The following is a 27,503-nucleotide window of genomic DNA, read 5'->3' on the forward strand; positions in this document are numbered from 1 at the left end:
GTGATAAAGTAAATATAGTAAAATGTTAATGGTGGAATACAGATGGTGGTTATATGAGTGTTCACTATAAAATTCTTTCAGGGCTTCCCTGGTGGCACAGTGGTTAAGAATCCACCTGCCAATTCAGGGGACACAATGCAGGGTTCGAGCCCTGGTCCGGGAAGATCCCACATGCCACGGAGCAACTAAGCCCGTGCGCCACAACTACTGAGCCTGCACTCTAGAGCCCTCGAGCCACAACTACTGAAGCCCGTGTGCCTAGAGCCCGTGCTCCACAACAAGAGAAGCCACCACAATGAGAAGCCCTCACACAGCAACGAAGAGTAGCCCCCGCTCGCCGCAACTAGAGAAAGCCCGCACGCAGCAACAAAGACCCAACTCAACCAAAAAAAATAATAATAAGTAATTAATTAAAAAAATAAAATTCTTTCAACTTTGCTGTATGTTTGAAAATTTGCATGATAAAATATTGAGAAACAAAGATGACTAATTCAGAAAGAAAATGCGTATTTACAATCCAGAGGTAACCACCATTAACATTTGAGTGTATATTATTTTCTTTCAGTTTCATTTCCAAGAAGATATAATTTTATATAATTAAGATCTTACTACATAACAGATTTATTTTCACATTTTTCACTCAGTATTGCACCACAGTTTTCTTTTGTCATAAAAAGTCTTCAGTGTGTAATTTTATAATTAAGGTACAATTTACATAGCTAACATTCACACGTTTTAGCACACAGTTCTGTGAGTTTTGACAAATGCATAGAGGCATGCAACCACCACTCCAGTCAAGATGTGGAATAGTTCCATCATCCCGGAAAATTTCTCTGTGCCGTTTTGCCAGCACCTTGCCTCACATCCAGCCCCGGGCAGCTACGGATCTGTTTTTCAGAATATTGTTAAGATGGAACCATATAATAGGTAGCCTTTGAGTTTGGCTTCTTTCACTCAAGCACAATACATTTGAGATTCATCCATGTCATTTACAAGTACTGGTAATTTGTTCCTTTTTGTTGATGAGTAGTATTCCATTGTAAGGACGTACATTAATATAATTTTAATGTTTGTAAGAAATCATCGTATATGGTAACCTGTTTTATTTATGCATTCTCCTAATATTTGGATATTTAAGATGTTTTATTTTTTCACTATTATAAATGCCATTGTAATGAACATCATTTTTTTTATAATTGTAACTATTTTTAAAAAAATTTTTATTGGAGTATAGTTGATTTACAATGTTGGGTTAGTTTCAGGTGTACAGCAAAGTGAATCAGTTGTACATATACATAATGAACATCTTTATGCAAAATCATAGTCAATAATTTCTTTAGGTAGATTACTGGGAAGCGAATTACAAAGTATATTATAAATATTTTTAAAGCACTTATGACATTTTTTAAACATTAAAAAGTTTTTCCTTGCATTTCTTTATGTGGTTCATAACCAGCTTGACTTAAAACTCCACTGGTGTTTATAATCCTTTCTCCCCCGCTTCTCTGTTTCAGTATTGTCACCCCGTAGAACTGATTCGAAGTTTCAGTGTCATCAGTGAGGCTTTGAAATTCTAAATCATGGAGACCAATCAGGAAACTTCCCTCTTCTTGGTGAAGATCTTGGAGGAACTGGACAGCAAGCAAAATACCGTTTCCTACCAGGACCTGTGCAAATCCCTGTGCGCCCGCTTTGATCTGTCCCAGCTCTCCAAACTGAGAAGCGTGCTCTTCTACACGGCTTGTCTCGATCCCAATTTTCCAGCCACGTTATTCAAAGACAAGATGAAATGCACCGTGAACAACCAGCAATCGAAGAAAATCATGGTGGCGGCAGATATCGTGACGATCTTCAACCTCATCCAAATGAACGGGGCTACGGCCAAGGAGAAGCTCCCCAGTGGCCGGCAGAAGATGCGCAAGAAGGAGGCATCTTTTGACTCGGGCCGCTCAGACACAGAGCTCTGCACCGCGGCTGAGTGTGAGTCCCTCAGCTGCGAGCTGAGTGACCAGCCTTTCAGCCGGGGCTACCCCACCCGCCAGTCTTCCAAGTGCCGCAAGATGGATTGCAAGGACTGCCCGCAGTTTGTACCTGCCTCCGAGCCCAACTTCCTGCTGGGGGTCAGCAAAGATGTGAAGAACCGGGCGGCTTCCCTGGACAGGCTGCAGGCTCTGGCCCCGTACTCGGTGGCCAGCCCTCAGCCCTGCGAGATGCAGAGAACCTACTTCCCCATGAACATCGAGAGCGAGTCCATGTCCGATCAGGACTCCCTGCCCCTCACCCAGGGCATCAAGGAGACTTTCATTTCTAACGAGGAGCCCTTCGTGGTCCAGTCCTGTGTCCAGAAAAGGAACATCTTCAAAGAGGACTTTCACAACCTGATGACTGTGTCCCCCGGGTTGGCCAGCCCCGCTAACAAGGCTGAGGGTGAGCACGGGAAACCCCAGGGCCGAAAGGAGTCCCACAAGACACCCTTCCCCAATCACAGCTTTGAGATGCCCTACAACAGCCAGTACCTGAATCCCGAGTACTCCCCTGTTCCTGACAAAAGGCGGGCAAAGCACGAAAGCTTAGATGACCTTCAAACCTCCACGTATTTTGGACCCACTCCAGTGATGGGGACCCAGGAGGCCAGGCGCTGTCCGGGGAGGCCGGGCAAGCAGACCCCCTGGCCGGCCAAAAGCTGGAGCCTAAACACCGAAGAAGTTCCTGACTTTGAACGGTCCTTTTTCAATAGAAATCCCTCCGAGGAGAAGCTCCGCTATCCAAATCCCAGCAGCCAGACCCCCAACTTCCCAACCCCAGACAGGTGCCCAGCTTACCTCATGCTGCAGGAGCAACAGCCAATTCTCCCCGTCGGCTACGCGGCCAAGCCAAACGGGCTCAAATCTAAAGAGATCTCGTCCCCCGTTGACCTGGAGAAGCATGAACCGGTCAAAAAGTTTAAAGACAAGAGCATTAGCTGCACCAGCAGGCAGCTCAGCTCAGACACCAGTAGCGTGGGCACCCAGACCGAGCAGCACGTCCTGGAGCCCAAGAAATGCAAAGACTTGTGTGCCTCTGGGCAGGGCAAGTACAGTGACAGGCACGCCATGAAGCAGTCAGATGACGACTCGGAAGTTGTCAGTGATGACATCAGTGACATTTTCCGATTTCTTGACGACATGAGCATCAGTGGCTCGACGGGAGTGGTACAGTCATCCTGCTACAACAGCACAGGATCTTTGTCTCAGCTTCACAAGTCAGACTGTGACAGTTCACCAGAGCACAACCTAACCAAAATCGCCAACGGGCTCCCCAGCAGCAAAGGAGAAAAGGGCAACCGGCCTGAAAACAGTCACCACTCGGAAGAGGAGTTGAAGACCAGCGTGTGCAATCTGGTCCTCAGGATCGGTGAAATTGAACGGAAGCTCGAATCGCTGTCGGGTGTCCGCGAGGAGATCTCCCAGGTCCTGGGCAAGCTCAGTAGACTGGATGAGAAGATACAGCAGCCCGAGAAGGTGAGTGTGCAGATAGATCTGAATTCCTTGACCAGCGAGGCTCCATCCGATGAGAGCGCCTCTCCCCGGATGTTCCGTGCACACAATGGCTCCCACGGGCCCAAGCTGGAGAACTCGGCCGACTGGTGCTGCTCAGACGCCAGCGGAAGCAACAGCGAAAGCCTTCGTGTCAAGGCGTTAAAAAAAAGCCTCTTCACCAGGCCATCCTCCAGGTCCCTGACGGAGGAGAACAGCGCCACAGAATCCAAAATCGCCAGCATCTCCAATTCGCCCAGGGACTGGCGCACCATCACTTACACCAGCCGCGTGGGCGTCGGAGAGGAGGATGTCAAAGACAGAGGCCCTGGGGAGAGTAAGGACTGGCATCGAAAATCTAAAGAGGTAATAATGCACGTGTAAGCTCGCGTAACTAGGCAGCAGCCTTACTATAGCCCTGGTCTGTTTCCAAGCCTGGAAGCTTACATTACACGAAAGAGAGGACTGCCTTTCTTGTGCTCGTAATCCTTCCAGACTTTCCACGTTAGAGCAGAGAGGACCGCATAGCCTGGTGGTTGGTCCCGCCCAATTGTCCGTCAGCCCGGAGGAGCACACGCTGCTGTGTTGCCGATGGGGGAAAGCATGGCTCAGATATTGGACTGGTGGTTCGAGACCTGATTTTCTTAGAATGGGGAACATGGCAGAGCAGACAAGCATCACCAAGGATTTCTTCCTGTCCTTTCTGAAAGGGCAGGATGCAGGCAAAGAAAAGGAGGGAAATGACTTAAAAGCGAGCTAGCTCCTATGGCCCTTTCACGTACTGTGTGGCATGCATGGTGGTCCTTTTTAAAAGTTTGAGTTTTTTTCATTTTAAGATCAATAGATGATTCGTAAGAAAAGAAGATAAATTAAGGGAATTATTCACAGTTCCACTGCCCAAGGATGGCAACTCTTAATATGATGTCTTTCTTTGCTTTTGAGGTTTTTTCCTACAAGTTTTATGGGAACTTGAGCGTTTTTGCACCTTTATAGTCAGCATCTTTCTGTCAGTGCTGGAGTGAGCACACACGCACATACTCACATTCTTTCTTCTTCTCGTCCCCTGCAGTAAGGATGATTTGTTTCAGCGGTACTTGTGGCTGTTCTTCTTCCTTCTAAGTAGGTTACATTGAACCCTTTCTGGCCAAAGTGATGCCATTTCAATGTGTTGCTCGTCTCAATTCCCTTCCCTGATTCCAAAGGTCCGTGGACAGACCACGGGGCCTCCTGAGGGCTCGGAGGACCAGTCATCAGAGACGGAGTGAAGAGGTGTGGCTGCAGACATTGAATACAGAGCAGGAGGCGGAGTCCCTCGAATGCCAAGAAAGGCAAGCTTAGAAAATGGAGCCCTAAGGAAGTTTTCAGGGTCCAAAGCAGGGAAAGAGAGTACAATAAGAAGTGATTTTTTTCTGATCCCAGAGGAACCTCTGGTACCTGTGCTGGCCACCGTTCTCTTCGGTAGCCACTTGCAACGCGTGGTGTTGGACAGAAATCAGAATATATTATGTGCTGACACTCCGACGACATGCCCAGCTATGGGTCTTCTCCTCTGGCACTGCTGTCGTGTCAATTAGCTGCCAGAGTCTGGCCAGGTTCCTGGAGCCCTGGGTCTTAGGTAGCATTGAAAATGGCCATTTAGAGTACTCCAGTGGTTTGGCACTTATGTAGATATATCAAGTTAAACTGAACCAGCCATGCGTCCAACCTATAAAATGTCAAAGCCCCCAGAAACCAACAGAAATAAGCTTGAGAAAGATCCCTTGAAATGCACAGCTCAAAGTTGCTAGTGTTTGGGGTGAGCCGTCTTCATTTGGCCTCCTTCTGTGACCTCATTTCTCCCTCCCGATGTGTGGCTGTCACCATCCCTGAGCTGATGCCTGCCATGGTGGTGACCAACCCTGGGGCCCTTCTGAACTTTGCTCCCAAATCTCAAACTGCTGAAGGCCAGCTCCCCCAGATGTCTGCCGTGGGCTGAAATCTACGGGTCCCAGCTAGATTTTCTGTTCCTTCAAAGCCAGGCTTCCCTCTCCCTGTACCCATTCTGGGGTCACCATTCTAGCCATTCCCCAAAGTGAAGGGGTGTCTCTCATCTCTGACTTCCCTCTTTGGCTCTCTCACATGAGGTTGGGCTACTCGACTCTGTGGATTTATCTTCTGTGATGTTTCTTTCTGCTTAAATCCACCCTCCCTCCCCCAAGTCTAGGCTCCTACCACCTCCCACCTGGGATTTGGGGGCACATGTGTAACTGGTCTCTCTCGCTCATCACCCCCCCCACCTCTGCCGCCACTTCCATCTCATCCCATCCACCACTGCTCTGCTCCCTTTCCTAAAGCTCCACTCTGGGGTGTGCAGTGCCTCCTGTTCCCAACTCCTCCTTGGCTTCCCTTTGCTCAGCAAAAAGTTTCAAGCCACTCAGCCCGGCCACTCAAACCCTGGGCATGTCATGTCCTTCTCCCCAACAGGAGGGCTCCAGTTCACCCGGGCTAGGCCCTTCTCCACCTTGATACGTCTACCTGGTTGTCCTCAAAAATGCCACCCTCATTCACTCAGTCACTCATTCAGCAAGTACTGATGAAGCATCTAGGATGGCCAGGCCCCATCCCACTGTCGAACCTTTACTCACATGATTTCTCCATCAAGAGTTTCCTGTCCAGGGACTTCCTTGGCGGTCCAATGGTTAAGACTTCACCTTCCAATGCAGGGGGTGTGGGTTTGATCCCTGGTCGGGGAGCTAAGGTCACACATGCCTCGTGGCCAAAAAATCAAAACATAAAACAGAAGCAATATTATAACAAAGTCAATAAAGAGTTTAAAAATGGTCCACATCAAAAAAAAAAAAAAGTGTCCTGTCCACCTCCTCGGTGCTGATCTAGACACAGTTCCCCTCAAGGCCTCTTAATTCATAAGCCTCTGAAAGCCTCCCAAGATTATTGCTGGTCTCTGATCTCCTGCCTTTCATCCTCTTTGTTCAGACAGAGTAGATACCAACCTTTATTTTAAAAGTATCTTAGGTATACATACCGACTGCCATGTTAGAACACAAACGCCTCCATGGTAGGAGCAGGGAGGCAAGCGTGGGCAGCGGGTAACTTTCCATCTCAGAAGCGAGAACAAATTCAAATCCTGGCTCTGCCACTTCCTGGCTGTGTGACATTGGGCCAGTTCCTTAACCTCTCTAAGCTGAGTTTCCGCATCCACAGCGGGGATTATAATGTTATAGCCTTGCCGATGTTTTCGAGAAGCTGAAATGGGATATCACGTGTTCAGCCCCGAGCACAGCAGGAGACACACACGGTCAGCCCTCAATTAATTGTAGTTATGATGCCTTGTTGTTATTATTGGCACCTGCCCTGCCCCCAGCTCGGCACGGGCCCTGCACGCCGTGGGAGCCCTCTGAGTGTTCGGTAGCGGTGATGAGTAGAATGAATAAAATCAGTGACACCTTTTAGAAGATACTTGGGTTTGATGAGCTAGAAAATAAGAGGACACCTCACTTTCTTATTTGGATTTGGCCAAGTAGTTTATCCTGCTTTCCCTGTATCAGCATCAGCGGTCTTAATGGTTTGGAAGGGCTCAGAGTTACACTGTATTTGAGCAAGAGCCGATGGGTCCAGTTTGCTGGTAGCTGGGAGTGTGCTCCTGGTCCCCGTGCACGTGTAGGATACACACACTCCCACTCACACACGTTGTCTCATCAGGTGCTCACACATAAACGCTGCCTGTCCTGACACCCGAACCCTTTCTCCTCCTCTTGCTTTTCCACACTGTCCCTCACTCATGTTCTTATTTTTCCTTTTTCTTTGTCTGTTGCTCACACCCACAGCTCTTTGGCTCTTTGTTTCATGTGCACGACTCCATGGTGTTGGGATTCGTCCCTTTAACAAAGATGGGAGCGCCTTCTCCTTGGTGGTATGATTTTGCTGAGCGGGCGACTAAAAGGTGTTCACTACAGTCCCCTGCCTTCGGGGAACTCAGTCCAGCGGAGGAGACAGACAGACAGACAGGCAGTTACGGTTCAGTGGGACAGTGCTGGCCGCGGGCTCCGTACGCAGTCTGAAGGGGTCACGTAGATGGGCGCTGACCCGGTCTTGGTCAGGGAGCACTTCTGGAGGAAGTGACATCTATGTGGAGATCTGAGGGCCTCAAGTTAGAAGTAGAAAGTACCAGAAGACTCTAGTTATAACAGGGTTCGTGGAGAACGGAGCCCCCTGGTTCGGGTGGAACTCAAGGACTGAGAACGTACGTGATGCCAGCGGTGTTGGGCACCTTCCTGCCTCCAAACTGTGGTCCAGACGGTTCCTTTGTCCTGAAGGCCACGCAGAGGTCTCGAAGATCACTAGAGGCTCCCACCACGTGCTTCCTGGCTTGGCTTCTTCCATCCAGAGAAGCAGCGTGGCATCAGTGGTTTCAGCCAGCTCCTAGGGGGAAGGACCCCATATCTTTTACTCTTCAGTACCAGGTAGAAATTGGTAAGAGAAAGAGGGGGCAGTGACTTCCGTGGCAGTCCAGTGGTTAAGACTCTGCGCTTCCATTATAGGGGACGCAGGTTCGGTCCCTGGTCGGAGAACTAAGATCCCGCATGCCACGTGGTGCGGCAAAAAAAAGAAAAGAAAAAGAGGGGGAAGTACTATGCAGTGGTTAAGCAAAGCTTCTCTGAAGCCAGATGATAGATTTAAATGCCAGCTCCTCCCGTTAGCAGCTGTGCACCCTGGGGTAAATTACTGAGTCTTTCTGGGCTCCATTTCCTTACCTGAACAATGCGTGTTAATAATAGTAGTCATGGTATGAGGGTAAGATAAAATCATCTCTTCCTGGCATAGAAATGTTGGGTCATTTGAGTATTATCAATGTCATAAGCTTTTCCTAGTAAATTTCCCCCAGTCCAGATATTCCTTCTATTTGCTCGTGAATAACTGCATGTTGCTACCCGGGCAGAGCCCAGTGATGGAAAGCTGGTGTCTGCCCACTGGCACTGTGGGCTCTCTGACGGCATCTGGGTCTCTCTCTGGACTCCTCTGTGCCCCTCTGCAGGCAGACAGGCAGTATGACATGCCCCCGCCGCACCGACTGCCCAAGCAGCCCAAAGACGGCTTCCTGGTGGAGCAGGTGTTCAGCCCTCACCCCTACCCCGCCTCCCTCAAAGCCCACATGAAGAACAACCCTCTGTACACAGACATGAGGCTGACGGAGCTGGCGGAGGTGAAGCGGGGCCAGCCTTCCTGGACCATCGAGGAGTATTCTCGCAACGCGGGCGAGAAGGGCAAGCTGACAGCCCTGGACCTGCAGGTGAGCCTCTCACTGCCCCGGGGTGGGGGGAGCCCAGCCACGCCCTGGCGGAAGCAGGAATGGATAGCGGATGCCCTAACCGGCCCGCTCCCTCACCTTCAGCTCCCTGGGTCCCCACCATGGAATTCTGAACCTGCATACATCGTAGAGCAGAGATTTTTCACAAGGGGATTGCTATTTTGCTTATTGCTTTGTAAACATGTAGCAGTGGGAATGCTTGATCGATTGATTGATTGACTTTGGCCATCCGATTTGCTAACGATGCGTTTAAGACTCCATACCAAGTGCAGATTCTCGTATTTGCTCACAAGACCTCAGCCCAACTGTTTAATGAAACACAAGCTGATTTCTCCTTCCACATGTAGCACGTGGGATAAAAGCATATTTGTGGGAGCCGAGCTATGGATTATGTTTCCATACGGAGCAGTCCCAGGTAAGCGCCATCCCCGGAAGCTCTGTGAATACAGTTGTGGCTGGAGGGCATGTTTTCTGTTCAACCACAGGCAGGGCTGGGTTTTGGCCACTTTCATTGTGCTGGGCAGTTCCACCTGGTTCCATCCACACTGCGTCTTATCTGTGTGTCCGCATCACCTCGGGAGCACAGGAAGTACCCTGTCCCCACCTGCCAACTAGCTTTGTGGGCAGCGAGGCTATCATCCCAACGCCACCACTCACGTACGGGTCCCAGCAGGTCCACACCACTTAAAGGGCAGTTGGAGAGATGCCGGTGGGGGGGGGTTTGGTATGGCTAGGTCTCCCCTGAAATGGCCTCTCTCTAAAGCCAAGAGGGCTGCAGGAGGTGCAGTGCAGTGGCGAGAAAAGAAATGTGTTTTCCCGCAGTGTGGGTTCTAAGCCAGGGTTCCTTTGCTGTGTGGCCTGGAATGTTCACCTGTTTGAGCTTTGGTTCCCTCACCTGTTAAATGTCCATAATAATATCTAACTTTCAGAGTCACTGTCAGAAATGAAAATAATGTATTTAAAGTACCTGGCATTAAGAAGGCACCGAAAAGGCATTTTGGCACTGATGAAATGATGCTGAAATCGATCAACTCTGTACGGGGCTTTTTATCACGGTCTCTCGCTCAAGGCACAGTGGCCTGCAGGCGGGAGTGATGTTGTTCATCTCAAGTTTATAAATGAGGAAATCGAGGCCCTGAGAAGCACAAGAACTTGCTGCAGGTCTGACAAGTCTAAATTCATACTGGACTATCTGGCAATAAGACTCCTGTACTTCCTCCTACGTTGCCTTTCCACCATGTCATTTTTTTTTTAATTTTTAAAAAAATTTTTTATTTATTATTTATTTATTATTTTTATTTTTGGCTGTGTTGGGTCTTTGTTTCTGTGGGAGGGCTATCTCTAGTTACGGCAAGCGGGGGCCACTCTTCATCGCGGTGCGCGGGCCTCTCACTATCGCGGCCTCTCTTGTTGCGGAGCACAGGCTCCAGACGCTCAGGCTCAGTAGTTGTGGCTCACGGGCCCAGCTGCTCCGCGGCATGTGGGAATCTTCCCAGACCAGGGCTCGAACCCGTGTCCCCTGCATTGGCAGGCAGACTCCCAACCACTGCGCCAGCAGGGAAGCCCCCACCATGTCATTTTTCTGTTGATGACAGTATAGTGGAGCTTCATGTCCCACAAATGACTGCAGTGACATTTGTTTATGTTGGGCCCTAAATGACAGCAATTATGGGAAGGGACATCTCTGGCCAGATCTTGAGAGTCAAGTGGGTGGTGATATCAGGACCACCCCAGAGGTCCTCCTGGCCCCTGTCACCTCCTGCATGTTTTGTCCCCATGCCAGCTGCACGCCACTTGACCCTTCAGGCCACGTCCTCTCCTGTCACCATCCTGCTGGCAAGCGGTCTAGAAAGGATTTGCTTCTCCTGCAGGAGGGTCCCAGTGCTCTGCTGTGGTCACCACACTGCAACCTGTGGGCGTTAGGACGCCACGAGCTGCAGGCGAGTCAGAAAAGGCCCAGGGGTGTGAATGGCTCACCTGGTGGAATGATCAATGTTTCACCAGTATCACGGGATGACCTTGACAGGAGCAGATGAATTGAATGAGTCATAGACTGAGAAACATCTTTTTAAAGTTTGGGAGGCAGAGTCTGGGAGATTTCGCTCCTACAGATACATGCAGTTTTAAAGTGCCAACGTTTAGGAGCGTAAAGGCAAAGTTATAAAAAATAAAAGATCTTTAGATTAGAGAGCTTTAGGTGACATCACTTAAAAATGCAAAGGATAGTGTATCTAGTCTCACAAAAAAATATAAGACAGGAAAGAGTTTGATAGCCTTTCGAGGGTGTTTGCAGCAAAGCAGAACAGGTATCAGGAACTCGATGAAGGCAGAAAGGCACCACCTTACTTGTTTTCATCGGTTTGCAGAGACCCAGGTACTGTCTTAGGGCAGCTTCCGCATCTGGACCATCTTCTTGGGGCCCCATGGCGTCAAGATGTAAATTTACCATCAATGGCCACTTGAGGGTGCAGCAAAGGTACAGGTCCCTTTTCCATTCCCAGTGTTCAGCAGGCGTAATTAACAACCGAGGATGCCCCCTGTGTCCCACTGGGTGTCGTGAGAGCTTGCGGTTATTGGAAAAAGTAATTAAAAATAATTTACTTCACAGGATGAATCCCAGCCCCTAAAGCATATCTACCTATGAAAGGAAGCCAGTTTCCTTCTGTCTGAGCTGGAGGGAACAAGACAAAATCTGATGTGTTATTTACACACTGTTTATCTCCTTGGCCCGCCTCGGGAATATTGGGAAGAAGAGGTGGTGTTTCAGCCTCCCTGGTCAGAGCCTGTCTCCAAGGTGCCAGAGCAGGGAGAGCTGCTCCTTCAGCCTTCCACCCAAACCAGCCCATCCCTGCAGACCAGTCCCCAGCTTAATATGCCCACCTTGGCTCCCTCTCTCCCCTCTAGGGTACCCGTTAAATTGCTGAAGAGCGTTCATGTCCAGGGAAACAGACCGATCCCAAGTGCCCATGGAGGACAGAGCTGTGCTGGGGAAAGAGCTGCAGCCCAAGCATAAGGACACTTGTCCTAACAGCCGGAGCTGGGCAGTAGCAGAAGTGCCCTGGGCAACTCAGGGAGACCGTGGCTCCTGGAACTTAGCAGAAGTGCTGGAGTAGGAGTTTCTTGCAAAGTCTGAACAGACAATCCTGCATTTTAAAGAACTTTCCATCATGGAGCATGTCCTGTTTCTCATGGTGTGGGTTCTAACAATGGCCAGCATTGCCTACCACCCCTCCCCGCCCTTCCAGATAACATGAATAATTGGAAAAGTCTTTGAACATTGTGCCTCCGTGAGGAAGGGGACCTGGGAGGATTTCGGGGACCCCGAAGTCCCATTCTCTTTTCATTATGCAACGTTGTACAGAATATTCTAGAATATTGGCAAACTCTTCTCTAAAGGGCCAGAGAGTAACTACTTTAAGACTTTGCAGGCCTTACAGTCTCCATCACAACTGCTCAACTCTGCCAATAATTGTCTCAAGCAGCCATGGGCAACTTGTAAATGACTGGATACGGCTGTGTTTCGACAAAATATTATTTTGGGACACAGAGATTTGATTTCATATGATTTTCACATACCACTGACTATTGTTTTCCTTTTATTTTTTTTCAATGATTTAAAAATGTGAGAACCGTTCTTAACTGGTAGGCTGTACAAAGGCAGGTGTTGGGCTGTATCTGGCCCATGGGCTGGAGTCTGCTGGCCCCTGTACTGGAAGGCCATTAGAAACAGGAGAGCAGGGACTTCCCTGGCGGTCCAGTGGGTAAGACTCCGTGCTCCCAACGCAGGGGGCCCGGGTTCTATCCCTGGTCAGGGAACTAAGATCCTGCGTGCCGCATGGCCAAAAAACAAAACAAAACAAAAACAAAGCAGGAGAGCAATAAAGCAGCCAGAGGAGTCCCCGGAATGTGGGTCGTCAGCATCCCAGCAGGAAGCAGATGGCATACTCATGGATGATGGGAGTGGGAAGGAGGGGACTCTTGGCGGCGGTGTAGGCAGGGTTTAGAGCCCATGAAGTGCCCAGGGACCAGCATGAGTGAAACGCTGTTGCTGCCCTTGGATCTGAAGGCCAAGGAAAGGGAGCTGTTTCTGAAACCCACCAAGACCCACAGCTGTGAGAGCAGGTACCTGATAGAACTGTAGCCCATCAGGGAGGGAGCAGGGGGAGCTGTACCCCACTGACTGAATCCACCTGGGATGTGTCCGTATCGGCTGGTCTCCTAGGGGCACAGAGCAAGGCAGAAAAGAACAGAGAATGGTTCTGAAAGGACAGGTGGAGAATGACTAGTACGGGTTAGAATAATCAATATTCCAATAACACAGTACAACCGAGTTTTTTATTTTTAAGTTTTGGAAGCATTTGTTTTGTAATCCTGTGTGTGTGTGTGTGTGTGTGTGTGTGTGTGTGTGTGTGTGTGTGAGATTTGTAACATGCCCATCTTTATGAACATTAAACAATCTGAGAAAATCTTCAAACTAGATATTTTGCTTGTGTTTCAAAGATTTAGGCGACCTCACTTGGAATTGCAATGTGTTGCTGCTTTTATGTGACAGTCACATTATTAAATGTTTGCCGTAAAATGAGAACACTGCCTTTCTTTATGGAAATAGATTCTAGCCATCCACGGGGAATGGGATTCCTGGGTGATACAGGATAAATATAATATTTCTCCTGCAGGCAGGCATTAATCTCAGGGAGGCTGGGAGACAAATGTCAGTGGGTGGGGGTCTCTCCCACTGGGGACCCTGCACCTGGCATGGGGGTGGCCTGCCACTGGTCTGTAGACCTGGCCTGTGAGCAGTGGCCTGACAGATGTTTGAAATGGAAATATTTTATGTTTTGTTTGAACTGCTTATCTGGGAGGTGCCTTTGATTTTTCAGTAGAGGCTTTACTGAAGAACTCGGAAGCAAATCAGAGTAATACAATAGCCTTGCTTTAAACAGCTCTGTTCTTAGGGACCGTTAGTGGAGAATATTTTTCAGTGACTTTCCCTGCTTCCCACGCAGCAGGGCCAGCCTGTTCTTGGCCGTACGCCCTTGAGGCGTAGAGTCTTGTTTGTCTCGGCCCTATTTTGCTTGCTCCCAGGAAATCGCTGGGTTTTCCTGTGTCAAGACCATCGTGACCTGTTTTTAAAAAATATTTATTTATTTATTTATTTGGTTGCACTGAGTGTTAGTTGTGGCAGGCGGGCTCCTTAGTTGTAGCACATGGGCTCCTTAGTTGCAGCACATGGGCTCCTTAGTTGTGGCACACAAACTCTTAGTTGTGGCATGCATATGGGATCTAGTTCCCTGACCAGGGATCGAACCTAGGCCCCCTGCATTGGAAGCACAGAATCTTATCCACTGCGCCTTCAGGGAAGTCCCCCATCATGACCTTTGTTGTAGGAGAGGGGCAGGTACAATCTGGGATGTGCGGGAGCCCGAGTCCTCGGTGGTCCACCTAAGGGGGGGCTGGTGGGCAGCGTTGGACTCCTCAGTCATCTCCCCTGCAAGCTGCAGACAGCTCTGAGATGCTTCAGGGGTGATGATTGTCAGAACGTCTTGAACCTGTTGCACATATTCACCATATTTCTAACATCTTCTCTTCACTTTTAGACTCAAGAATCTTTAAACCCAAACAACTTAGAATACTGGATGGAAGATATTTATACTCCAGGCTACGACTCATTACTAAAAAGGAAAGAAGCCGAGTTCAGACGAGCCAAGGTCTGCAAGATCGCTGCTCTGATCGCTGCAGCCACGTGCACAGTCATTCTGGTCATCGTCGTGCCCATCTGCACAATGAAATCATGAGCCGCTGGACATGCAATGTTGCCTGCGGCTCATGACCACCGACGTCTCCCTCTGTAGTTTAAAATCACGTGCCAGTGGGGCCACAGTTTGTTGAAATAGAAATCACGGAGGCTTTTCTGCAAATGCTAACAATGGTCTTCAGAAAGTATACATTCTAGAGACATATCTACCTACCTATTAGCTTTGACTTAATTACATGGATGAATTTTAAGAAGTGCAATATCTTTTCCTACCAAAAGAATGTAATGGACTACCAGTAGATACAAACTGAATTCCAAGCAAAAAAAAGAGGAAGTTTAATTGGTTGGATTCTTTCCATTTTGATGAAATTTCACGGCGGGAAATATGTTATAGAGGAGATGGTTAATCCATGCCTGTTTTAGGGAAGCTAAGGGAGATAGCGAGATAAGAATTAAAAAAAAAAGCATGGATTCTCTTTCCCTTAATGTTCTTAGATCATCGCAGGCAAAGAAACAGGGTATGTATCCATAAAGGGGGTTACTTCTCCGCTGACTTTTATCAAGGGCTACCGGCTTTTCATTCTTGCCCTTCTGTCATCATTACGATCTTCATTGCAGATCTTCATGGAAATGTTCTGGACCTTCTTCCTGGTGCCCAGGGTAGGAAGGTGCTGGACTGCCAAATCAGGCGTGGCATGAAGTGTGCTCTCTGCTTAATAGGCCAAGGTATTCAGGCCAGGAGACCTTCCTCTACCCACCTCAAGGTGTGGGAGAGTTGCTTGCTAACGATGTACAATCAATATCTGAAAGTCATGGCATCCCAAAGGACCTCCCATTCTTGCTTTGGTGTGTGGTTCCTCTCCTTAATCTTCTGTCTCCTGGTGGTACCCGTTGCTCTGCTTCTCACACATGAGTTGAAGAATTTGGAACTTGTCCTTGTGCCTTGAAAAGTAGAGACAATGACTGAACTTTGACATTCTAACTATAAACCATGGTTTCCGTGCACCACTAATACCAGCCATTTCCAATGGCTTTAAAAATTTTTTGAAAGCTTGTCAATAATATGATAAAGGCTGTGAGGTATTCTCAACTACCCCAACACCTACTCCAGAGTTCTGAATACTTGTCAGCTGTGCAAAAAAAAAAAAAAAGATCTATTTAACCGTTTATCTATCTATCTATCTATACTGTCTATCTAAATACCTAAGTTTGGTTTATTGTCATCTCTGTAAAATAACTTGAGAGCAAGGTTTCTCCAGTGTAAGGAAGCCGTTGTAATTTCATTAGAATTTGATCTCAGTTTCCACCTGTTGAATGGTGCTTTGACATAATTGGACGGAAAGAATCCTTTTCGGCATTTGATCCTAATGTCTTGTTACAGGTTAAAGAAAAACGATTGATAGAAACTAGCTACCTTAATTCTTCTGAGAACAAGGTGGATTATAAATAAATACTGGTAGTAAGAATCATCACTCTGGATGATATAATACACTCCTGAAAGAGAGGTTTGGGAAGCATCTCAGATTTTAAAGCAATAGGCGTTCAGCATCCATCCTAAAAACTTCCAAATAATGCTTAGCTTGCTGGGTCTAATCCTATTGTTCACTGTAAAGGGTAGTCAGAACATTTCATGTTGTTAATAAATAAGGGATGGATGCTTTCATCTGTAGTGAACCTTCATCTTTAGAGGTCTTCATGTCATCTATTTCTAGTCTCATGTTTATGTACAGATTTTCAGCTAGGTGACTGCAATTTAAGCCTTAGTATGGAAAACTGAGGATTTATAATTGAAAATGAAAAGAAATATATATTACTGTCTACTGTCAGAATTTTAGTCTTTTGGTGCTCTGTTTTGGGTTGGGCACATTCAATAAGGTTGTTTCTTTCACCCCCAAAGGGATTCTAGGTTAATACCCTCGGCAGTTGGGTGTTGCCATCCCTGCTCTCCTCCCAACCAGTACGGCTCTAGAACACATCCCATTCCTGCCACCCTCACCTTTATCACAGGTTAAGCCACGAGAGCAGCAGAGATAGGTAGTTCCCAATCTCTTGCTCTATGATTGGCAGAGAAGTGGAGATGCAGTTACCCAGGATAAGAAAAATTTGTCAAATCCCATTCAGACTCCTTCATTTGCCAGGTAGGATCATGGTGGATGGACCAAACCACTATTGCCACTGCCCTTGGGTGAATCTATTCCTAATGGGCCCTGTTGGGGCCACGTGCCTAGCTCCATAGGGAGGGCATGACTCTAAGCCCCACCCCACGCATAGAAGAGAAGGGACTCTGTAGAATTTTCTTCTCCTCTTTTCATATCTGGGGAGATTGTCAAAGAAATTTAGTCTTGCTCTAAGTCCAGTGTAGCTTTAAAATTCAGCTCAGCATCATTGCCATATAATGGAAACATCCAGACCTGATAATACCCCTGGGAAACCACACAGTGGTGGCCCAAAGGCAAGGTGATTTCCTCTGGAAAGGGATTATCCACGGCTTGAATCCTGATGGATGCTTGGGGTCTTGGAATCTAGATAAGGTGAAGTTCACAGTTGGGTCCTTTCTCTCCATTGATCCCAAGCTTGTTATACCTTCTTTCCCTGGACCCCAGACTCACTCCAGCTCCTCCATCCTATTTGCAGAAAGGGTCAAGACCAGAGTCTGGCCGGGAGGGAAGCATCTACCCATCCCTCTAAAACCTGCCTCTAATCTCCTGCTGCTGTGAGCTCCCTGGAGGTGACACAGGGACTGGCCTGACTTCTGTAGTGGGCACCAGCTTCTACCACGCTCTCTGGCATTTTCACATGACGTATGATTTCTTGTGCCGAAACCGAAAATCACTACACTATCAAAATTCACTTCATTTCTCTTGCATTAAAAAAAATGAACAATCAGATGTCGTTAAGGGATTGTTTTGAAATTAGATCTCTTTAGCCAATGATTAAAGTTGGAATCATTTCATCCTCTTTTTCAGTCTGAATTTGCTTGGAACACAGCCTTGCAGAGAAGCAAAAAAATTTCCGAGCTCACAGTTTTCAGATATTTTACACCAGTATCCTCTCCTTTAAACGGAAAATACAGTCAAGCAAATCATACTTATATCACCCATTACTAGCTGATCATAAATTGTTAGTATTTTAGGGCATGCAGCTATGTGGTTGGTATCTGCAAGGCTAGCTTGATAGATGTGCTAAAATTCACTGTTCTGAATGTGCCGTAAGTTCTGATACCCTTATTGGAATCAAGGCAGTGCTGTTTTTGTTTACAGTTTATCAATCTAAGAGCAATGGCACCTCATTTTTCTTAACAAAAAAAGCTCTGCCAATAGTAAATGATTCTGTTAAGTGGTATAAAAATGTGTGAATGTTGAAATTCAACATGCTTCATATTATAACCAACCTGCAAGAATATTGTGGTCAACTGTGTGAATACCAAATCAGAGTATACTGTATATTGTACTTCGGAAATTTGTATTTAAAGGCAAAAATATTAGTAATAGTTGGTATACTTGGGGAAAAGGGTATTAAATATTTATTAAGTAACAATGAGAAATGCAACAAACTTCCTTATTTATGCCTTATGAGTAAAGGGGTGTGAAATATTAGGTGAAGTTTTATGCGCAAGACTCTAAAGGAATGGGTATCCACGAAGGCAGGGACTCGTCTTTTCTATGTTTGTTCTGAAAAGCTCTCAGCACACTCTTGGTGCTTGATCATTGTTATATAATACCAATAACTAAGCACATTTTTAGATCTTTTTTCAAATGGCTTGTGTAAAATTTGGTTAATGTATAATGGTTGGTTTGAAGCTATCATGTGAAATCTGCCTCTCCAAATATAATCGAAAATAAACTGAAAAATGATAAAATAGCATGCCATGAGATTTTATTCTATGCATGAATTATAAGTTGTCAGTTTCACGCACAGATCATAAGCATCCAGCTTGATGCTTTTTCACAAATTGAACACATCCATGTAATCAGCACCCAGATCAAAAACCAGAACATTCAAGCACCCCAAAAACCTCCCTCAGGCCCCCTTCCAGCAAAAACCTTGCAAAGAAGAACAACTGTCCTGACTTTTAAAGGCACATGGTAGTTTTGCCTGTTTTAAAGCTTTGTGTGAATACATTTCATGCAGTATGTACTCTTTTGTGTCACTCAACATAATGTTGTGAAAAACATCCGTGCTGTGGTGTGTGGTTGTAGTTTTCTCATTCTCATTGCACTGATTGTGAATATAGCACGATTTATTTATTCATTCCACTGTTGATGGACATTTGGGTAGCTTCCAGCTTGGGGCTATGAATATGCTTGTATGTGCATTTCTGTAATGGGTATACCTAGGAGTAAAACCGCTGGATCATGAGATGTGCTTATGTTTTGCTTTAGTAGACACTGCCAAAAAGTTTTTGAACATGGTTCTACCAACCTACAGTCCCATCAGCAGTATATATGGGAGTTCCACTTGCTCTACATCCTACTAAGCCATTGATACTGTCTGTCTCTCATTTGAGCCATTCTGCTCGGTGTGTAGGGGTAGCTCATTGTGTATTTAATTTGAGTTTTTCTGGTCACTAATAAGACTTGCTACCTTTTTGTATGTTTATTGACCATTTAGATCTCATATTTTGTGGAGTGCCTGTCCACATTTTTGCCAGTTTTATTAGGTTTTTGTCTTTTTCTTATTGATTTGTAGACATTCTCTACAAATTCTGGAAATGAGTTATTTGTCAGATATACATTATAAATATGATTTTCCATTCTGTGAGCTGCATTTTCTACTCTTTTAATGTTGTCTTTTTGATCAATGAAAGTTCTCTATTTTAACATAAAAATGTATCATTTTCTTCTGATGATTGGCAATTTGAGTCCTGTTTGAGAAATCTATACAGACTCCAATGTCATGAAGATGCTGTATACTTTCTTTAAGGAGCTTTATTGTTTTATTTTTCATGGTTAGATCTGTACTTCTTTTTTAAAATTATTTTTTTATATTTGTAACTTTTAATTTTATATTGGAGTATAGTTGATTAATAATGTTATGTTAGTTTCAGGTGTACAGCAAAGTGATTCGGTTATACATATACATGTATCTATTCTTTTTAAAATTCTTTTTCCATTTAGGTTGTTACATAGTATTGAGCAGAGTTCCCTGTGCTCTACAGTAGGTCCTTGTTGGTTATCCATTTTAAATACAGCAGTGTGTACATGTCAATCCCACACTCCCTATCCCTTCCCCCCACCTTTCCCTGCTGGTAACCATAAGTTCGTTCTCTAAGTCTGTGAGTCTGTTTCTGTTTTGTAAGTTCATTTGCATCATTTCTTTTTCGATTCCGCATGTAAGCGATATCATATGATGTTTCTCTTTCTCTGTCTGACTTCAGAGAGAGACAATCTCTTCTCTCTTCTGTATGACAATCTCTAGGTCCATCCATGTTGCAGCAAATGGCATTATTAATAATGTACTCTTCCTGGGGGGGCTTCCCTGACGCAGTGGTTAAGAATCCGCCTGCCAATGCAGGGGACACAGGTTTGAGCCCTGGTCTGGGAAGACCCCACATGCTGCAGAGCAACTAAGCCCGTGCGCCACAACTACTGAGCCTGCGCTCTAGAGCCCACGAGCCACAACTACTGAAGCCCACACGCCTAGAGCCCGTGCTCCGCAACAAGAGAAGCCACCGCAATGAGAAGCCTGCACACCACAATGAAGAGTAGCCCCTGCTCGCCGCAACTAGAGAAAGCCCCCACGCAGCAACAAAGACCCAACACAGCCAAAAATAAATAAATAAATATAATAAAAAAAAATAATGTACTCTTTTTGGAATTGATATTTATACCTGGTATGAGGTAGGGGGTTAAGATACGTTTCTTCCCCATTTGTATATCCATTGATCGGTGCTATTTGTTAGAAAGTTCATCTTTCCCCCTTTGACATTAGTCTGTTGAAAGTATATATGGTTTTCTGGACTTTTTATTCTGCTCCATTTGTCCTGTCATCTGTTCTTGTGTAAGCACAACATTGACATAATTTTTTCAACACTGAGACGTTAGGCATTTCTCGCCATGAAGTAAGTGAATGATAGCTTACTTGGGCAGAAGCCTGAGCTTGTGAAATCATATCATGGAGGATGGTGAAGAGAGAATTCACCCAGCTTCTTTTATGTCATCCTGCCACTCACAAACATCACTGAGTTCCCAGCTTGAGTCATTAAAGAAAAGTGATTAAACACGAGTCACGACACATTGGAAAAAGCAATTAATATCTTGACACCTAAACACAGAAAGAGGTCTCTGACGAGATCTTGGAGAACGTTAGAGAGACTATACCATGCTGGGTATAAGAATGCTTTTTAGTTTTATGATAAAATATTAATTCAGACCCACAAATCCAAAGTTTGCATACAGATGGACTGGACCTGGGTTGAATTTTGCCTAAGTATTCTGAAAAAATGAGTTAAGAAAACAATATAAGTAATCTTTTTTTTTAATATTGTCATTTTTAATTTTATTCATTGCTAAAAGGATGATAGTTGGAGTTCCAGGGATGCCCCACGCACTGGCATGAAATGCTTTCTTCTCAATAACTTCACTATCCCACTTTGGCACAGCTGCCAAGAACCACGTGATGGTAAGAATTACCCACCAAATGCTGCCAGCCATAGTAAAAAAAATAGAGTACCATTAAAAGCATGGTACAGGCTTTCTTATGAGATCCTTGTGTCACTGTGGAAGCCTTATACCGTGCAGGGCTAGATGCATTGCAGGCTACTCGGTCCTCAAGCAAAAACCCAATAAAGAAAATTAATGATACCATCATGTAGCAGACTGCATAAAATATAATAGGTCTTTCAGGATAATGGAATCTTGTGACATCAATCAAAAAAGTTAAAAAAGTAAATAATGTGGCAGAGAGGCAAATGATTGAAATCAATCCTATGAAATATGGAGCAAATGAAAGTTCTTCTCTCCTAAAGTACATGTTTGGACAAGGAGGTGAACAATCACACACGTGTGAAAAAGAATAGCCAAGATCAGGATCAATTTTCAACTCTCGGGGACACCAAAAACCATAGTCCCTCTGCACTGCCACTGGGGCTCCTTCAGTAGGATCTCCAGCTAAATTCACATCCACAAGTCGAGGATACGGCTCATCACAATCTGGGAACCTACTGCATTCCATACCTTCAGCCCAAGGAACACCAAACATCTCCATGAGCTTCAAACACTCTCTGTAAGCCCACTGACAGAGCCTAGGGCAGGGAAGTGTGACGCGTCCGTATTCCATACAAATAGGAGCATAGAGTGCACAAATGGCCGGAAATCCCGAGAACCATCCAAATTCACCATAGGGTGGAATGGCTCCACTGCTAAAGCTGCTGTCTGTTGGTCATAATGTTCAGAAGATGAGGCATGAAGGTAGTATTATAAGGCAAATCTTGGCACATCCTGAAGGTAATAGGTTCACAAGAAAACAAACTGTGTCCACCTATACGCCCCACAAACATAGACAAGGGCCACAGAATGAAGACGATCCAACTCATAGCCGTGCTTCCTCGACTGAATGAGATTCAGATGATCAGGCCTACTCAATACGTATTTTAGATCTTTATACACTTGCAGGTCTCAGCTTGAAAGTACTTCTATCTTACTGTTAAGTTCTTCAAACAGAAATGCTCTTTGCGCCGTCAGAAGTTTGTTAGCTTGGTCTCACAAAAGGCATTTGTTTTCGGTTTCACAATATGGGAAAATGACATCATCTTGCCTCTTCTTTTCATTTTATTACATAGGGCACCACTTGGCCAACATATCAAGTTGATCAACCACATTCCCAAACAACAGATTCCATCTTAGGAGAAGAGCTATTTCTTCCTTTGACTGAAATATCTCACACCTCGGGGCCGGGCTCCTGGGGGTCTGCAGCGCCGGCCGGGGGTGGCCGCGCGTCCCTCAGGTACATGGAGAGAACGAGGACCGCCGGCGAGCACACACGTACCAATATAACTAATCTTGTAGAAGAAAATGTTTATCCTCCCTAAGAGGACAAATCAATTGCAATATGCCATTGTTAGTCATTTTAATCCGACATTAATTTAGAGTCCTCCCCCCAGGTACTAGCAAAAGTCAATACTTGGTTAATATTGGATGTACCTTTTTAAAAAGCATACACCACTTCCTTCCTCTAGAATTCAGGCTCGGCCATCGTTGCCCTTGGCTTTCTCCAGGGTGAGCCTGAATTATTGAGATTTTGCTGTACCTGGAATCGGTTTATGTCTTCACTACTCCTTGTAATGGAAAGAAGAGGGAGAAGGTACATATGACTTCACATAGAAGTGATAGTATGTTATGGGAAAAATATACCTGTATCCGAAATCAGGAAAACTTTGGAGTTCCTGGCTGGAACCAGCCACCACATTTCAACCCACACAAACACTGTTGCTTTGCTGTCTCAAAATTGACTTCAACTTGTAGCAGTTTTTGAAATTCCTGAAAGATTCATTACATCCTGGACATAAAATTATTGTTAGGAATTAGTAGTGCGAGTGTGGCTAATTACAATACAGTTTCCTTTCCTTTGTCAAGGAAAGCACTTAATAAATTATTCCTAATAAGTTACCGAGTAGTTATCCTGCTAATAGAAGAACATGTGCGTGGTATTTTCATGCTGCTTATGCAGAGTCATGTTCTCCATTTTACTGATTCTTGTATACTTTCAGAAGTCCCAATGAGGGAGCCTTTCCTAGCTCATTTTCTCTGGGACCAATGCTGTTTGATCTGGATGTCTCAGCCAGTCTAAATTAGCATTTTGTTGTTTTATTATTAAAGTTCAGTTTTCTCATTAGCAATGTATATGTGACCTATATACTTCTTTCTGATCCAATCTTTTTTCTACCCTTTGGTTTATTCATTTATTTATTTAGTCAACTGATATTTATTAAGCAACTTGAATGTGCCAAGGCAGTGGCTCATGGCTGAAATATTGTCCCCAGAAGGGACAATGTCTTGTACATACTACATGCTTAATAAATATTTGTTGAGTGGATGTGTGAACAAATGAATTCATGAAAGTCTTAGACCTGATGTCTTGGAACTTCTATTCTAATGAATGTGCAGATAGCAATAGCAATCGCTTGCAAGTACATAAAATAATTTCAAACAGCAATAGGCGTAATGAAGAAAGATTTTCAACTTAGGAGCAGAGGTACTGCTTGAGTTTGGGTAGCCAGGGAAGGCTCCCCCGAGGATATGGTGCATGGAGAACTGAGGGTGAGCATTTCTGACAGAGGGAACTTGCAGTGCGAAGGGAGGCCAGGGTAGCTTGAACTTAGTGAACTGGACAAGGGAATTTGGTATGAGGAGAAATTGGTGACGTAGGCAGAGGCTAGGTTATGTAGCGACTTATCAGCCACAATAAGGATGTTGGGTTTTATTTTCAATATAATGGGAAGCTTCTGGAAGATTGCAAGCAGGGAGATGACATTATCCATCATCTGATTTATACTTTTAGGAGCTCGCTCTGGCTGCAATGTGGAGAATGGACCACAGGGAAGCAAGGCTGGAAACAAGGAGATTGGACAGGAGATAGTTGCAATGATTCCAGGGGGAGACGCTGGTGGCTGGGCCAGGGTGAGGCAGTGGATTTGGAAAGGACTGAGCTTGTGTTTGTAGGTGCAGCCAACCAGACTTGCTGATGAGGAGTGAGAGATTGACACAAGTTGATCAGGGATGACTTTTGGATTTTTGGCTTGAGGAACAGGGTAAGTGTTGGTACTGTTTAATTTATTGGAGAAGACTTTAGAAAGAACAGCTTGGGGATAGGGACTGGTATCTAAGGCTCTGTTTGGGGCATGTTCCATTTGAGGTTTTTGTCATCTGGTCTCTAGAGGATGAAATTTGACATGCGAGAGTCAGTGGTTTGGCTCCTGCCTACCTCTCCCATCACTTTCTATACTGAAGTATTTTATGCACTAGATACCCCACATAGCCTGCCTGCCATCTCAAACGCCTCTTCTCTGCCTGGACAATGCACCTTGAAAACTCTACTCAGTATCATGTTCTCTAGGAAGTCTTCTGTATCCATCAGTTTACCATCATATGCTGCACTAACAAGCAATCCCCAAACCTCAGTTGCCTATAACAACAAAGGTTTGTTTATGTCCTGTGTTGCACGTTCATCATGAATCAGTGCAGATAGATTTCAGTTCTTCTTCATTACAGGACCCAGGCTGAATGAGCAGCCCCATATTTGGGATATACCTGTCTCCTGACAGAGGGGAAGAGAAAGATGGCAGGAGTACATAATGGCTCTTAGGGTTTCTGCTCCAAAGTGACACACCATCCCTGCGTTTACATTTCATTGCCAGGTCAAGTCACAGGCCCAGCCTGATTTCAATGGGGTGGAAAAATCGACTTCTTGCTTGAGGAAAACCTAAGGAGGGAGGAGTCTGGTAGCAAAGGGCAGTGGTTATTTTAAAAATAATAATAATAACGAACACAGTGCTAATGAGCATAGGAAGGTGATAGATATGCAAATTCTCAGGCCCCACCCCAGATCTACTGCAAGAGAAAACCTCAGAGGGAGGAGGAAGGATGGAGGTCCAGTAATCTGTGATTTGACCAGTCCTCCAGGTGATTCTAATTCATGCTCAAGTGTGAGACTCACTGACCTCACCCACCTTCTCTGGTGGGTGAGGACTATCACCCACCAGAGAAGACTATCTTCTTCTACCAACTAGGTCAAGGGCTATTCCCTAGGGTACCCACACTTCTATCCCTGTTGTTGCTGCTTTATTTGGAAGTTCAAGCCTTTTCAATACCACTACTGACATAGGGTAGGCATGCAATAAATATCTGTAGAACTGTAAAACTAAACTCTCATGTGATCCACAGGAGCAATGCAGCATTCGCCATCCTAGCCCAGCTCTGGAGGTCCAGTCCATAATGCTCTTGAGACCTGTGCTTTATACAAGCTCAGGGAGTATTTCAACTCCTGGAAGTCACTGTCTATGCACATCACTTATCTTAGTTCATTTGCAGAACTTGTCATTATGCAGACATAATTATTTATTTTTAATACTAGAATGGAATCTCCATATACGCTGCATTTTCAGCACCCACAACAGTGCTAAGCCCAGAGGACTTCAATGAATATTTGTGAAAAGAATGAATAGAGTATTTCTTCATATTTGCACTAAAAGTGAAAAATCACACGAGTTGCTGCTTTTAAAAGAAAGGGTCCTTACTTTAGAAAGCATGTGATTAATGTGGGGTTGGAATGCTCAGTGAACTTACAAATTCCTGAGGCTAAACTTCTGTAAATTAGCTGGAACATTCTCTATTTGTAATAACAAATAGCGTAAGACAAATTTGAAAAAATGATACATGTAGTAACTATAAAGGTCCTTTACATAAAGACAGCATGACAAAATCTACAAAGCGCTTTCACATTGTTGTTTACATAGTTTTCTCTGTATTTCAAGGCTAAAATTTTAGTTTCAGGAAGGTGTCTTGGGTTACGGTCTCCAGGAGTCAGACCATGGGACAGAGATTTGTTTGCAGGGTTTATGGGGAAGTGCCCATAGGGTCAGCAGCCTGGAGGAGGGAGGAGGGAGGAGGGAGGACAGAGCAGGAGGAGGATGTGGACCACAGCGCAGCTGCAGGCGAGAGCTGGGCCCAGCACAAGGGCATCTCTGGAGGTGTTGTCCCACCTTGAAGCAAGGGACAGGGCCTTCCTGCCTCTGCAGGGAATAGTGTTCAGAGGTGTTGCCTCTGGGGCATGGTGTGGCTTTGGGAGAGAAGGCTTTCTTCAGCTGAAAGCAATTCCCAGAGAGCAGATCACCGGAGAGCCTCAGCCACCAACACTCTTGTGGCCGGGGGACCGTGCGTTTCCGGGCTGGAGCGAGGATCTGGGCAGCACAGCGTCCAGCACAGGAGACTGTGTCAGCTTCACCTGTGAATTTGTTAGAAACGCACCTCAAGCCTACTGTGGATCTTAACAAGCCCACTCAGATGATGCCAATGCACACTCAATCTCGAAGACCACTAGGATTGATGGTCTGAAGAGGGCTTTGGTCCCTTCACAGGACCCGAGGATCCACTTGCTTCTCATTCTGTATGAGGCCACTTGAAAACTGATGACTTTCCTTTCAAGGGACCCAAAAGAATTCCCTTGGGCCACACTTGGTGTCAGTTTGTAATGGAAATTAAAATGTAGAAAAAAGGAAATGAATTGATTTTCCTGTGTTCAACAGTTTTCAAAGACAGAAAGAAAGCAAGGAAATCAAAAGAAGAGCTATGAATGTGTCTATGTGTAGGAAGTGGATTTCCTGAGGTGTAGATAAGCAAAGAATAAATCAGCTGGGGAAGAAATACTGTAGTGGGGATGACCTTCTGCCTCTAGGTGGCACTGTTAACACAAGACAGCTCTGTGGTCCAGTGTCGCAGCGGAGCGGGAAAGCGTCCTTTGTATGTAAAGTGTTTTTGCTAATTAGTTATTTATGACTCAGGGAGTATTCAAAGTAAATTTAGAGAAATTTGCAATATGTGGCACATACATTCTGTACACAATTATTTCATTAAAGCACCCAAGCTTTACTATACTAAAGTTTCCTCTTTTTTCCTTTCTAAATTCTAAGAAAAATTAATCTTCATAATTATCATTGTACATTATTGAGATAATATTTTAAAATAATAATAATAACTCCTTGCATTTGTGCATCACTTGAAAGTTTTAACAGCCACATTAAGTGAAGAAAGCTGAGCACAGAAATTGTGTCTAGTATGTTATTATTTGTTTAAAAACTAAGGTGCTAAAAAGAATATATCATTGTATTGTTATCTATATGCATAAGACATCTTTAGAAGGGTAACTAATAACAGTGATTACCCTTTGCAGAGGGATGGGATTTGGAGGATGAGAAATAGAGTGGGAGGAAGAG

General features: G+C 45.2%; 1 protein-coding gene and 1 pseudogene across 2 annotated transcripts in view; one reads left to right on the forward strand and one right to left on the reverse strand.

Annotated features, from left to right (window-relative positions):
- The window catches only part of MINAR1 (membrane integral NOTCH2 associated receptor 1), a 39,722-nt gene extending 21,742 nt beyond the window's left edge, over nucleotides 1–17,980 (forward strand). Inside the window, exons 2-5 of one of the 2 annotated variants that reach the window (XR_009007346.1) lie at nucleotides 1,515–3,881; nucleotides 8,548–8,802; nucleotides 9,168–9,235; nucleotides 14,418–14,548. Coding sequence is in view for 1 of the 2 variants with exons in the window: in XM_057541955.1 (XP_057397938.1) it covers nucleotides 1,581–3,881; nucleotides 8,548–8,802; nucleotides 14,418–14,615 (2,754 nt within the window). In the remaining variant the exon portion in view is untranslated. Of the gene's footprint in view, nucleotides 1–1,514; nucleotides 3,882–8,547; nucleotides 8,803–9,167; nucleotides 9,236–14,417 lie in introns of both variants that reach the window. The other variant, XM_057541955.1, reaches the window with a different exon arrangement.
- Nucleotides 17,981–21,060: 3,080 nt separating this feature from the next.
- Nucleotides 21,061–22,109, reverse strand: LOC103020765 (frizzled-3-like; annotated as a pseudogene).
- Nucleotides 22,110–27,503: the final 5,394 nt, after the last annotated feature.

The sequence above is a fragment of the Balaenoptera acutorostrata genome, chromosome 3 (genome assembly GCF_949987535.1).
Source record: "Balaenoptera acutorostrata chromosome 3, mBalAcu1.1, whole genome shotgun sequence".
Taxonomy (NCBI): Eukaryota; Metazoa; Chordata; class Mammalia; order Artiodactyla; family Balaenopteridae; genus Balaenoptera; species Balaenoptera acutorostrata.